Source organism: Hylobates moloch, unplaced genomic scaffold (genome assembly GCF_009828535.3).
Source record: "Hylobates moloch isolate HMO894 unplaced genomic scaffold, HMol_V3 SCAFFOLD_1, whole genome shotgun sequence".
NCBI classification, from domain to species: Eukaryota; Metazoa; Chordata; class Mammalia; order Primates; family Hylobatidae; genus Hylobates; species Hylobates moloch.
The window spans coordinates 14412625-14427614 of record NW_026652276.1 but is presented as its reverse complement, the minus strand read 5'-3'; the positions used below and the strand labels follow the sequence as shown (position 1 = coordinate 14427614).

Below are 14990 nucleotides of genomic sequence, written 5' to 3'. Positions count from 1 at the left end.
TTTTGGTATATAATACAAGTATTCAATAGCTAATACAGTTCTTAAGCAGCAGAAGAAACTACACCGATAGCCAACGGTTTTCCTCTTATTCTGGTTCTATTATTATGCTTCGAGGAACTATTCAGTTGCCATAGATAGTGGCAATATATTAAAATTTCTTCTCTATTTAAAATTCCAAGGGAAATTAATATATTTATGTTTTAGTGAAAATTTTTTCTCTTTATTATTTTACCCTATTTTTTGGAAGAGTCTGATACCTCACCGAAGAGGTTAAATTCACAGTTTGAGAAACATTATTCCTATGAAAACTCAAAGAGGTACTTGACTTTGAACTTACTTTTAATAATGACATAGTTATGCCAAGTAATTTTTTATTTAAATTTTAGTTCTGACAATTGGCTGGTGTTTTTTTTGGTTGTTGTTTTGTTTTATTTTGTTTTGTTTTTGAAACGGAGTCTCACTATGACTTCCAGGCTGGAATGCAATGGCGTGATCTCGGTTCACTGCAACCTCCGCCTCCCAGGTTCAAGCGATTCTCCTGCCCCAGTCTCCCGAGTAGCTGAGACTGCAGGCACATGCCACCATGCCTGGCTAATTTTTGTATTTTTAGTAGAGACAGGATTTCATCATATTGGCCAGGCTGGTCTTGAACTCCTGACTTCAAGTGATCTGCCCACCTCGGCCTCCCAAAGTGCTGGGATTATAGGCATGAGCCACTGCGCCCAGCCCTGGTGGTGTTTACATAACTCTTATGTGATAAGATTTCATGTAAGCATAAGGTAGAGCTATTACTAATGAAGCATGGTGAACATCAGTGCTTTCTTCAAAATTTTCTAATCTTTTCTTTTAAAAAGGTAATGTTGAGACTTTGCTATTTTATAGTATCACTGGAATCAGTTTATCGAAGTGCATTTTTATTAAATTACTAATATATATATAATGCCATTTACTTAATCTTCTCAGTGCCTTTGCAGTATGTTTACTTTTTTATTTTCCACAATAGTTCACTTGTCAAAACAACAGAAACAGAAAGTCACTAAACCTTGGTTGAGTCCATGAGTGGACGGAGATGAAAGCGCTGTTTCCCTCCACAGTTGATACCTGTGGAGTACGTTTTAACTCCCGTCAAACTGATTGCTAAAATGGAGCTTATTCTTTCTTGTTTTTACATTTATTTGTAAAAAAGACCAACAAGACTGCTTAAAGTTTTAAAAAGGAAAGACAATTGCTAAATTATTTATTGCCTCTAATTACTAATGTAGTTTTGGCGATCTTATGGTGATTCATTTCATCTGTAGATGGAATTAAATGTTACCAAACAAGGACATTTAATCTATACAACACTGGCAAAGTAGTCATCAATTAAAAAAAAATACTCCCGATTTTGTTTTTGCTGTTTATGGAGGATTGCCATACACATGAATGAAAAGCTAAATTTTTTGACTAATCTTTGAAATGTTAATTTCTTTTGAGAAACAACTAGAACCTCTAGTTATGTTTTTGATGCTGGTTTTTGAGGAAATAAATATCTTTACTAGTATTGATAAAAATTTAATTTCATCTTTTATCTTTCTACAGAAGTATTTTTCATATTAAATTATAACTGAGGATCATGTGAGGTTGTTTCTCATTGTATTCCAATTTCATGTGATCGTAAAATCTTAGAATTGAGAGAAATCCTATAGATTGTTTTAGAATCCAACCTTCTGCATTCCATCTTAGGAACTCTTTGCAGTTAGTCTGAAGTAAGTTTATGTTTGACTATAAGATGACCTCTTCATTTCCTATATATGGACAGAAAATACTTGTACTTTTACAGTTTAAATTAACAATTCATTATTGTTTGTTTCCGGCAAAAGGGTTTCTCTTAGAGGAAGTAACCCTTCTTTTATTTTAATTTTTAATGGGCCAAAATCCATTAAGTTTTTTTCATGGATTTGAGTTTAGTTCATTCATACTGTTGCCCCAAGATTATAATTCTAAATATTGATTATTGTAGCCTTTAATATGTTAGTATATAGCTGGTTTATTTATCAATACAGAATGATACACGAAGTGTTCAATTTAAACCCCCAGATGCAAAGACAAAGTACAGATTAGTCCTTTAAAACTTGCTTGAGTGAATTTAGGCAGTTACGCTGGCTGCTCTATCAAGAAGAGTGTAAGATGGATTGTTTGTTTATGTTGATGCAGAACTGGCCATTGTTTAATTCTCACAAGCAGTAAGAGCTTCAAGTTTTCCCAGTGCTACCTAAAGAGAATTCTGAGTGTAAGACTAATATATAGTTTTGTTTCACAGATAGGATGGTTTTTTTATTTGTTTGTTTGTTTCTTTATTTGTTTTTACCCTTCTGGAATGCCCGGTATGGGTTTTGCCAATTACCATGGAACAGTAGATAATGTTGGCTTATATGTATTCCCAGAGATTGCAAGTCTCTGGACGGACATTTAAGGTCACTAGTCATGAAACTGCATCTGAAAATTTGAGTTTATCTTGACACCATTAGGCCTAAATCCTATGGTGAATCAGGCTTGATAGATTAGTTGCTTTATATGTTAAGGTTTGGCTTAGATCTTCTAAGTAGTCTTTGAAAAACGTGGTTTTCATGTTATGGTACTTCTCTCCTTGGATCACCAAGCCATTCAAAGTTATTCATAAAACTGTGGAGGAGATTTTGTTTTTTAATTTTCTGGGACTCTGGGAATAATATCAGATGACTGTAACTATCCTGTCAAAAATTATCCCACTTATTTTGTAGTTTCCAAACAAATATATGCTGTTAGAAAAGATTACACAGTCAAAATAAGAGATTTTCTTTTTTCAATTGTTTACCATCTGCTTTGTTTTTATTCTTTCAGATGTAATACACATTGGATGACGTTTAGCCTGATGTTAGTTTTGCCTTGACGTTGAGAATGTTGAGCCCTCATTCCACTGTCATAGTCCTCTTATTGTAACAACCCATCTGCCAAGTCTGTATGTCAGTTAAATAAATACCTCACAATAGATAATCATGCTGTAACATTAAACAGCTCCCTGAAAATACTGATACAGATCTTAAGAGTTTAGGTTAGAACCATAAGAATTGGTTCATTCAGCTTTCAGAAAGCACTGGCAGGGGAGTCAAATGAAATTTTGAATCTTAGCCCACACATGAAAGAACAATTAAGATTATTGTCACTAAGAAGCCCAGAAATGGTTATCAGCCATTGATAATTTAAGAAGTGTCCTTGCCTTCTTTTGCTGTATTCACAGATTTGGGAATATTTTTATGCTTTAGTCATTTAACTAGAGAACATATGCTTACTATAATTAAACAATCAGAATGCTTTGTTACCATTTTCTAAGACTAATTCGTCCTTAAATCAGTGTCATTTACTCATCGTAAACTTCAACTTGCTTCGTTGGCTTTATGAAGTATTTGAAATGGTGTTTTTATGGAATCACTTTTGATTCATGTGTTTAAACTTTGACATCTGTATGTGAGAATTCCCTGTCCTACTCTTCTAATCATCCGTAAGTTGACAGCAGTGTTGTTTCTTAGAAGTTTGGTTTATTGAATTGGAATATAAACACGAAGTAAAGAATGCTGCTTCTCTAATGGGAGGGGTTGAACACATTCATTGCTGTAGTTCTCTTCCCTCTCCACAGTTCTTTCATATTCAGTTTATTTATTTTGATGTTTAGGGTTACAAAGTTGTAAGTGCTGCCTTGTAGCTAGTTTTTGAAAACAATTCAAAATGTTTATTCTTTGACTGTTTTCTTGCGGGGAGAGTGAAGGGTGGGAAACAGGGGCAAGAACACTAAGAAAATAAAGATAAAGACTGCTCGGCTGAAGTTTTATAAAAATCTGACTTGCGTGTTTTTCTCTTCATTTGCTGTGCTTGTGTAAACAGTGTGACACCATCGCCACAACAGACTCGGGTCTGTCCTCCCCATATGTTACCTGAAGATGGAGCTAATCTTTCCTCTGCTCGTGGCATTTTGTCGCTTATCCAGTCTTCTACTCGTAGGGCATACCAGCAGATCTTGGATGTGCTGGATGAAAATCGCAGGTGACTGGCCATCCGTGACTCTTGACAGCTTTGTTGCATATTTTTTGGCCTCTTGTTCAGTGGACTGTGGTGTCTTTCTTTTCTGTTTTTACCTTCTAGCCTCTTTCTAAGATGCAATGGTTTGAAACAGCTTGCTTTACTTTCTTTTAATTTGAAATTATTGTCCAAAATTCACATTTCACAAGATTACATTAGCTTTCCTTCTGTCAGGGAGAGTATACATAGAAAGTGTAGTGATTTTTTTCAAAGGCTTTTCTAGCCTATTCTAAGTATTTGATGCCAAGGGGCCCCGTCCCGTTGGATTGAGTGTTAGACTGAAGCTTACTAGTCCTCGTTAGTTAGTCTTTTGATGTAATCATTTATGCTACTAATATGATTGGATTAATAAAGCAAATCTGAGGAGGTGATGTCAGCGCAGCTGCCGGGACACTTTTTTCCTTTCCTCTCAGCTACGGATTTCTAGGCTTGTTTTGAAAATTCCAGGTGCTATCACCTTTTTGATAATACTGGTATTTTTCAATGTTGATAATTTATCTCACTTTTGAACATCTCCAGGTAAAATCATCAGTAGTATACTTAGACTTATTCATACAAATAGTTTTTTTGCAATTATCTCAAGTACTTTTTGTCCTCGCTTTATTACTACATAATGTTTTAAAGGAAATTCAGGGAGCTTTTTTGGCATAGTGTGGGAAAGATAGAGTCAGTTTCATTTCAACTCTGAACATTTATCTAGTGGCTTCTGGTAGTCAGGGTTTGAATTTTCATGATTATTTAATTGTTACTTTTTGCATGTTGAAGATTTCACAATAAATTAAGCTGGCCCTTCTAATAAATCCTGTTTCTTACCTTAGGAACGAATATGACTTCTGGCTTGCACTGAACAAACTTTTTCTTGTTGAGTGCTTGTAGTCCTCACACAGGCCCTGGGTATGTCACCATACTTCACAAGCACCTGTCCGTGCTACTTACCATTGTTGAATCCAGGGCCTTTCTGAGCCTTCCCAGAGTTGACCTAGTGCTATGCATTTGGGCCCAAGGACTGAAAGCTGCACTAAGAAGAGCTTAAAAAGAAAGCTCATGGCATGAGGGTATGGGGAGGAAAATTATATATACATGTATATGTATAGATGTGTTTTGTTCGTTTGTTTTTCCCCAAGGGTTTAGACTCCCTTTTTATGCTTTTTGAAGCTTCAAAGACGTTTTTGGACTGTTGGGAAGCTGTAAGAAGCAGCAAGGTTCAGAACAAAAAGCATGGATTCAGGGAGTCAGTCAGAATTAACCTGGATCCACCCCACTGCATAGCTGCGTGATGGCCTTGAACAAATTGCTTAGCTTCTTTTGGCCTCACTTTTCTCTTCTGTTGAAAAATAGAGAGGAAGGGTAATAATATCTAGCTTTGTGAATTCTTGTGAGGATCTTCTCCCCTCCCCCACCTTTAATTATAATACAGGGATAATGGCCTCCAGTTCTTTATTTAGTGTGATAGGAGATCTTTCAAACGATATTGCATATAAAGTAGATGGCACTTAAGAACTAATACTTACAAGGGCCTGTTTTCTCTTCCCTCCTTAAAACAGATTTATTGTCCATCAGCTAGCTTGTTTAACTTTTTAATTACAGTAAGTCCTTAGTGGAGACCAGATTATTAGGTGCGAGTATATCATATCAAATGCTATTACATTTTAAATATCTGAATGAGAGATATTTCCAAATATTGTATAAAAAGTAATAATAGCTAGATAGCAAAGTCACAGTACATTAAAATTATATGTCCCAAAAAGTAAAAAAAGAAAAAAAAATTATTTGTCCCACCTCCTCCCCACCAGCATGTACACAGTTCATTGCAATAATGTGGAACTTATAAAAATATGGATTTTTTCCTCCATAATGGAAAAAAATTGTGCCTCAGAGTCAAATGTATAAAATCAAAAATTGTATTAGTATAAATTTTGTATTTTTTTAATAATGAAAAATATTTTTGGACTTTAAGTGAAATTTTATTTCACTTTTTTACATTGTGATGAATTGATAACTCTAAAAATCCCTTTTCTGGGAAGGAATTCTCTTTTCTCATTCATTTCAGTAAGTTTTTAAAAGTTCTTGAAGGAGTTATATTAATAATGCTTTGCTCCTAGATCTGTAGCATTAGTTATTACCTTGGAATCTGGAGGGTTAGATTCTCATCAGTCTTATTGATGCTTTCAGTATTGAAAGGATTTTTTAAAGTTGTATTCACTTAGGATCTCAGTGTTGAGCAAGATTTTATCAGAATTTTAAGTGCCAAATCAGTTTTTATTTCCTCTGTGAGAAGTATCTGGCATGACTTTTCAGATATAAGAAATAGGAATGTGAAATTTGGATAATGTTCTACTTGCATGATTATAAAATAATACTGCTTATGAAATTTTAAGTGCTTCTATGTTCCTTGCTCTGTAGATCATTTTTTCTTTCTATTTTATTACTCTTGGCTATTATGCTAATGCAATACCTTATCTTTGGTCATATGCCATCACATTAGGTGTAGTTAATTTAAACTAGAACTGTTTGGCAGAAAAAGAGAAAAGCTTTCTGCTTGCTTTATCACTATGAAATAATGCAGATTCACAATTCCTTGACGTAAGAACTGTGTTCAGTTTACATTTTAAAGGATGCTGTCAAAAGGTTTGTGTACCATATATTTTTTTCTTACAAGAATGTAGATGATCTAAACCAAGCTCAACGTGAAAACCAAGTTAAATCCTAGGTACATGTTAGAAAAGTTTATTTACACAGGTGAGTGTTACGCATTTGGAAAACTGATATACTGAAAATTTACCAAAGCACCAGGTGTGTCATTTGCTCAGGTGCAGCAGAAATTAAAATATTATTATGATTTGGTCCTTAACTGGTTAGAAAATGCCCGTCTCGCCCTATATCTGTTACAGCTATGTACCTCATTTTACAATGTAAAATATTAGCATCTTAAAAAAGAAACTTAGTTCCTGTGTAAGAACATTATTTAAATATTGATAGATGAGTCATGCTTAGCTCTTATTTTTAGGAGGGGCTTGATTATTTTTATACAGTTTTTCCTTAACAGATTGTACCAGCTTTGAGTGAATAGAATAAGAAACCAATGTATGAATAATTTATATTTTTGGCAAGTATCCCTATAAATATACAACTTGGAAGACCTAGAAATCCAGAGTTGCAGTGGATACAGTGTTTGTTATTTATAATTTTTCTCTTTAAAAAAAATGTATAATTCCTGATCCCCAATTAAACTGTTTATTTTCTGTAGCAGATTACATTTTTATAGCAAAGAAACACATATTCTGTTACCTCAGAGCATATTTACTCAAAAAATGTCAGTACGCAAGTTAGTGATGGAGCTTGGTGGTAGCCTTGGATTTGTTTCCCTTTTGCCACTCTACAAAACATACTGTTGAGAAGATTTTATGTATTAAATCATACTTATTGTGGAAAATGGTACTTGAATGAAGTTTCTAACTTTGCCACATACCTGTCTAATTTACTTTTATATTATATGTGTCAATTGCCAGTGTGAGAAGACAAAATGAAATACGTTGTGAAAGGTAACTGTATTATTTTCTGGCTCTGCGTTATAAAAGGGAAATCTCTGTGGCGGAATATGTCGAATATGACAGACCCATTTGAACATACTGTGTGCATTTTAAAAAGCTTTAGGAAGCACACAGTGATAGCTTCATCTAGTTAACCATTTTCATGTTAGTGTAATTTAAGTTTGTAGTTAAATAACAGGTTTCCTAATGCCACAGAGTAAATATGTTAGTAGGATGAGATGAGTTAAAGACCTGACCTGTCTTAAGCATATGTGGTTTCTCCATGTTTTTTAGCCAGTAAAATAAAAGTCAAACGTGTTTCCCCAAAAAGTCTCTGAATCCCTTATCTTCTAGGCTCCAGAAATTTCTGTAAGCACTGGTAGTACCTTTAAGACATGTAGAAGTTAAACATTAGAATTTTCTTACATGAATTGAATTATCAGAAAATAATGATTTGTATTGTAGTCAAAATTCCACAGCTGTGCCAACTTACAGAAAAAATTAGTGCATTTGGTGTTAAACATTTTCCATTATATAATTATTGTCTTGATACTTAATTCAGGCAAAACCAGATCAGTTACTTAGAGAATGAGATATCCAAAATAGGATTTAATAATTCTTCAAATCTTTATATGGATCCAACACTCCAGTCTCCTTTCTCTGCTTAGTAAATATTGCTGATTGTTTTAGGGGGAATTGACCAGTGAACACATAGAAGCTTTTGTTTTCTGATTTTAAAAGATAAAACTTATTGGAAAGGTTACTGCTTATCAAAGTAGAAAGCTAACTGTCCTCTAGCGCCAAAGTATATACTGAGAATGAGTGGAAATCCCCACCAAGTTTCCCATTGCACCTAAGTCTTCATTTCCAGCAGCCCTGTATGTCACTCCTGGTTGTCTCAAGATCAGACTCAAATTGTGGATTGCACTTCCTGTAATGTGCTCTAGCACATCTCCTGATCTTCTCAGCTTCAGAGTGGAGGCTTGCATTTTCACTCTGGAGAGCTGAGAGTTTGAATGAGACACAGCTGCAATAAGACATCAGGCACTACTCAAAATTAATGAGGTGGGAGGGAAGGAAGTGTGGGAAATGGAGTTTCTTGAAATTTATGAATACAGTCTTTGAGGTAGAGCTGTTGATACCAGATGAGCAACTGTGGTCATACTGGTGCAGCTAACCAGGTCCTGATATGCTTTTAAAGGTGCTAGTGATTTTTTTTTTTCCAACTAGAGGAAAGGAATTAGACTTTTTAAGCAGAGTTGTCCTCTGTCTTAAATTTCATAAAGCACCAAGAAAATTATTTTATATGTTGGTGCTGTTTTGTCATGTAAATATAGATTCCCTTTGTTCCTTTGATCAATAGTAATGTTGAGTTTATGAAAATGATAAAATGGAGGACACATGAGACAAGGATTTTTTAAAGTAGTTGAGAGATATTATATTGTATTGAAATATACAATATAATCCTATTTGACATTTATTTGTCTTGTTTTTGCTTTTATTTTATTACTTCTCTGTTTCCTGATTCTGTCTTGTGCCTTCTCCCGCAAAAACCTGCCTTAGACCTGTGTTGCGTGGTGGGTCTGCTGCCGCCACTTCTAATCCTCATCATGACAACGTCAGGTAAATTTTGAGACTTCGTAATTACCAGGGTAAATGGTTGGCGGAATTTGTGTGTTGCAGGGCATGATGCATGTCGTAGCTATGCCTGTGTTTGTAGCTGGACTTCTTTCTACAGCTTTCCTTGATGAGTACCTCTTGCTTCTCTCTAAGAACAATGAATAATCAGTCATGACATTTGGCCAATTAATATGAGGGAAAATGTTTAGTAATTATGGTATGATGTGAACAGCTATTTTATTTAAGTGTAGTGTTAATAGTTTATAGGTGGTTTATAATAATTTACATGCTAAAACAGAAAAAAGTCTTAAATCTTATTTTATGTGCATCATTTTAATGGTTGCCTGAATTGTGCCCAGCATTTCTTTTTAAGTTGTTAATTATCGGAATGTCACTTTTAGTGTGTGAACAAACCTGTCTTCGTTTGTAAGGCATCATCATCTTAAATTGGGAAAAATCAGCATTAACAGCTCCACAGTTTGGGAAGGCACATATTTAGAAAGGAAATTTAGTTTTAAGCATTTTTATCATCTGTTGATTTAAGGCCTTCTCTCTTATTTTTGCCCTTTTTACACTTTCAGACACACATAGGTTGAGTGTTCCTTTCTTCCTGACACACACAGGGGCTGGCAGAATGGCACATACAAATACATGCAGTTCTTAAGTGCCAAAATGCCCATTTAGTTTTCCTGTAGTCTGGAAAAACAAAGTCAAAAGCTCGTTGGTATTCACAGATGCTATTACTGTATAATTTTTTCAGTCAGTTTTATTTAAGCAGAAATGTATTATCTGTAGCAGTAGATTTAAAACTGGCAGCATCATTTCTGTGCTTAGAAGAAGTTGGTACATTCATTGAAGCAAGAGAAAAGGGAAACATTAGCTGCTCATTAAAACTGAATTCATGTTGGAGGAATTGAAAAGTGCACCTGTGGTAATCCCTTACCACTCTGCTGACTTGTTTCTTTTTACAATCTTAGTTCAGTTCATTGTCGTTTTCCCTTATATTTTTCTCTAAGTTTGTGATCTTTTATCTTTGTGTCAGAGTATTTTCAGCCAATGATCTAACTTAGCATTAGAGTTTTTTAGTTCTGATAAATACAGGTTTTTGTTTAAAACACAATGTAAAGTAACATAGTTTTGTTTTAAATTGAATTATATAGGTAAAATCTTTTGTCATATCCTTATATTTCTTTGCAAATGGAGATTTCCTTTTCAGATATCTAAACCTTAGTTAATTCAGGATATAAATTGTGAGTAATCGCTTTCATTTGTACTTCATTCTCTATGTTCGGTTCAGATCCCTTTAACAATTGCTTCTGTTTGATTTTTTTCCTAATTATTCCTCTGTTATGTGGCCTCAGAGAAAGAGAAGAGTTTTATTTTGAGGATGAAGTGAGGGAAAAGGGAATTTTCAACCTTTATTTTTTCCCCTAATCATTTGTAAACCCATAGTTCCAGCATCTACTAACTTAGAAGTTTACTTCTCTAACTGGTATAATTACCCTAAGTGCTCCAGGTTGTTTACTGTGTTCTCATGAAATAAGGGGACAGTTAATGAGAAAGCAAGATAATTTAGCCATAGAAGGAATATTTGGAGATGGTTGTAGATTATCTAGAGTCAGTACACACCATCTATTGTTTAAGGTTTTTTGCATACTTTATTAAAGTATTTTTATTACTTTTAACAATATTTAAAACAAAAGGATTTTCTGAGTAGACTTGTCTTTAACATGTCTGGATGAAAAGTATAATTCTGCTTCATATCCCTTTGTGTGGGTATGTGCTTTTTGTAGTGGGGACTTGCTGGGATAGATATTAGAATAGATGATCCATTTGCCAACTCTCTGGACTACACAGGAGTAACTTTTAATTTAGTTTGTTTATATTCTGCTCATTTAGAAAATTTACTATGCCATAGTAGTAGCGGTGGTCAGACATGGGAATGGTGGGGAGACAAAAATATACATGTGAAATAAAACTCAGTATTTTAATAAAGTAAAAAAAAAAAAAAGAAAAAAAGAAAATTTACTATGCCATTTTACTAAAATAACAATTTAGGATATAAAATACATGTGAGGTGAATTGTGTGGTTATATAAGTTGTATCTCAATGAAGCTATTAATTAAACTAAATTTTAAAATGTGGAAATCCAGGCAAAGAAGAGGAATGGCATTTGTCTTTGTTTTTCAGAAGTTTAGTGTCATTCACCTAAAAATTAGTGCCCCTTTAGAAGTAACTACATTGGAACAAAAAGTACTTTTTTAATATGCTTTCTCTGGATTTTGTCTTAGTGGTTTTTCAGTATTATTTTATACACAGCATTTTATTCATTATTGGGCCAATTCTGGAGCTAAATGTAGTGGCAAGATGTATTCAGGAGATTTTATAATTGTTTCTGTGGGAGAACACAGTAGAGCATAAGTAATTGGAAATAAGAAGTAAAGAATAGGCCGGGCATGGCTGCTCAGGCCTGTAATCCCAGCAAATTAGGAGGCTGAGGTGGGTGGATCACCTGAGGTCAGGACTTTGAGACCAGCCTGGCCAAAATGGTAAAACCCCGTCTCTACTAAAAGTACAAAAATTAGCCGGGCATGGTGGCAGGTGCCTGTAATCCCAGCTACTTGGGAGGCTGAGGTAGGAGAATCACTTGAACCCCAGAGGTGGAGGTTGCAATGAGCTGAGATTGTGCCATTGCACTCCATCCTGGGCAACAAAAGTGAAACTCTGTATCAAAAAAAAAAAAAAGACAGACAAGAAGTAAAGAATAAAAATGGCAAGACAAGAGGCAATGAGAAGAGGTGATGAGTCTTTTTTTTTTTTAGTTAAGAGTTAGTCTACTTTGTGTTCCCTGCTAGTGAGTCTATGCCTATGGGCTTACATATGGACATAAGTTTGTATAAGAATTATATTTTGTTCTATCCTAAGTGGCAGCTCTCAAACCTTTTCAGCCAGGGACCCTTTCTAGCATCGCCAATCCTTTTCTGGCTTGAGAATATTCTATTTATTTCTTTAGTCAGGATTTTTTTCTCGTTCTCCAATTTTTAGTGCCCTTTTTCAATATTGTAGACAGTTGTCATTTTAAGCTTTTTTCTTTCCTTTATTAGTACAAATTCAGGTGGTAAAATATTTTAGTAATTCATATTATTAAGTACCAGTTTTCTGAATACTACTTTGAGCATTACACAAAGCATGACGTGGCGTGCCAGTTACTTCGAGTTCTACTTTACTATTCATTTGTATTTCTATCTCTTATCTGCAGGTATGGCATTTCAAATATAGATACAACCATTGAAGGAACGTCAGATGACCTGACTGTTGTAGATGCAGCTTCACTAAGACGACAGGTATTTAGTGTACCAAATAAGATATATTTATCAGTTATAGTCATACAATATTTTAAAGTGATAGTTCTCAACATTTTATTATTTTCTCTTCTGTGGGATCCATGACTTGAACTATATCTATCAAACTAGTAAGCCATAATTGATTTTCTCATTTTGATTAAAGATATATTAAACTACCCTTTACATGTTTTGATCACTGTAAAACAGTATTACCAAGATAGATTAATGTAATTCTGGCTGATAACAGAATCTTTAGCAAACCAGTACAGCCATCAGTTGCTTGTTTGGCTTCTGAAATGTGGAACAATCACTTTGGAACCTTTCTTGCTGTGTTTCATTACTCCATTTTGGAAACCGCTCCTTGCAGCTTGCACAGCATCCCTGCATATGTATTTCTTGTATTCTGTAATAAATCCTTTCTTAGAACTGCAGTTGCACATGTGTAGTTTTTAATATGTACTCCCACAGCCTCAAGTATCACACATACACACTTGTGAAGAAGGCATAGTTGGTTTTCTCATTGTGTCTATGCCAAATAGATATAGCGGGAAATTGGATTAAATAAGACATTTTTAGGTGGAGATCAGTAGGAGAACACAAGCTTAAGCAGGCGGTTGTTCAGCCCTGGGCTTTTCACAGTAAGGGCTAACAGCAAGGGTGGCACTGTCAGCCAGCAGCATTTCCAGCAGCTGGGGAATTAGCCTTCAGGCCTGAAGGGTTTGGGTGCCATATCCCAAAGCCCCCTACAGTAGGTTATTTTATTGGATTGTCTCAGTAACTCAGAGGTGGACAGAGAAGGCAGTTATGCCAGGTTCAAGATGAACAACTGAGGTTGAGTGACAAGAAGTTCGTAGGAGAGGCATAGAAAGGGGAAGGAGTCCCGTATTCTTTCTGCTGTGGTAAGCCTGCCAAAATGCATACTGAGTCTTTTCTGCCAGAATAACAGTAGGTAACCGCTTCCTCACCTCACTATGTAATCAAGTTAGGAAGGAAATACAGCCTTCCTAACTCAGAAATCTGAAGAAGGGAAAGGGAAAGGATGTGTAAGTGAATTTAAGCTGTCATGAATGACATGTTTTTCTATGTGTAGTTGTGTTTATTTTGCTGCAAATGAAACTTTCCATGTTTGTAATAATTTGTTGACTTAATTATTATACTACTTAATAAGAATCTGATTGCTCTATTCATTAAAGCCTCCATATTCTGTGTGTGTTTGTTTTTCACTTAGATAATCAAACTAAATAGACGTCTACAACTTCTGGAAGAGGAGAACAAAGAACGTGCTAAAAGAGAAATAGTCATGTATTCAATTACTGTAGCTTTCTGGCTGCTTAATAGCTGGCTCTGGTTTCGCCGCTAGAGGTAACATCAGCCCTCAAAAATATTGTCTCAACAGCTGGAAATATAAAAGATTTGCAAACTTCTTTGTTTCTGTCTCTGCATTGTATGCCATTTTATAGTCCACACCCTGAAAATGTATTTCTTCCAGAAAGTCTGGAGGAAGGACCTATATTTGTAGAAGTAAAGATATATTCTGTCACTCAGCTGTATTCACGTTTGAGCAGTTCTGCAGTAACACCTGCTTAAAACCCTTTGCATGTTTTGTAAATAGGCTCCAGTTTTGTTTTTTAAAAGGAATTTATTTTTTGCCTCATCAGTCCACCCAACTGATTCTGAATGGGAGAGAGTCTGTAGAGAATTGATTTAGAAAAGTGTCTGTGAAAGAAAAACAAGTATGTTGTCCTGTTTCTCAAACAGTGTTAAGCAGTTTTGTTAATAGACATTTTTGCATTGACACTTCAACATGAACACTTCCAAAGTCATGGTCTGGTGCCAGATTTAAGAAACTCGAACCACCTAATATTTCATAACCTTCTTCATTAGGTACTTGTACAGATTAATTTCTAACATTTCAGCAGTTTAATATGTGTGCAATATGTGCACAATTTCAGCAGTTTAATATGTGTGCAATCTTTCATTTTAGTTTTGCACTTGGTTTTCTATAAAGTACGTTTTTACTCAGTTCATGTGTGAACAATTTAAAAAACTACAGAATAAGGTACAAATGTAGTGTATTTAATAAACTGTCAAGCAAAGCAGTATTTGTCTAGTGAAGGATTTTATTTCATCATTTGTGCGATCAGCTACATTTTGTATCATATTACCTTATATGAGTCTTCCCGTCTCAGGAGCAAGTAATACAATTAATGACATGATAGGTAGCAAGAACCTGCTGTGCTTCCTTTCAGACCTTCATCCTGGTAGTGGTGGCTGTTGGTTGCATTGTAGGTGGTTTTCTAATTTATAATATCTCTAAAGTGGTTCAGGTTTAAATACCTTGAGTTGTGTATACTTTTTTTTTTTTTTGAGACGGAGTCTTACTCTGTTGCTGATGCTGGAGTCC

The 14990-nt window shown here is 34.9% G+C and overlaps 1 protein-coding gene across 16 annotated transcripts in view; it reads left to right on the top strand.

Moving 5' to 3' along the window:
- MFF (mitochondrial fission factor) overlaps window positions 1–14685 on the top strand; it is a 32621-nt gene extending 17936 nt beyond the window's left edge. For 8 of the 16 annotated variants that reach the window (XM_058437798.1, XM_058437788.1, XM_058437783.1 and 5 more), the window contains 5 exons: window positions 3898–4056; window positions 7602–7634; window positions 9186–9245; window positions 12502–12586; window positions 13815–14685. In XM_058437798.1, the coding sequence (XP_058293781.1) occupies window positions 3898–4056; window positions 7602–7634; window positions 9186–9245; window positions 12502–12586; window positions 13815–13946 (469 nt within the window). In that variant the 3' untranslated portion in view covers window positions 13947–14685. The remainder of the gene's footprint in view (window positions 1–3897; window positions 4057–7601; window positions 7635–9185; window positions 9246–12501; window positions 12587–13814) is intronic. The other 8 variants (XM_058437779.1, XM_058437800.1, XM_058437808.1 and 5 more) reach the window with 4 other exon arrangements.
- Window positions 14686–14990: the final 305 nt, after the last annotated feature.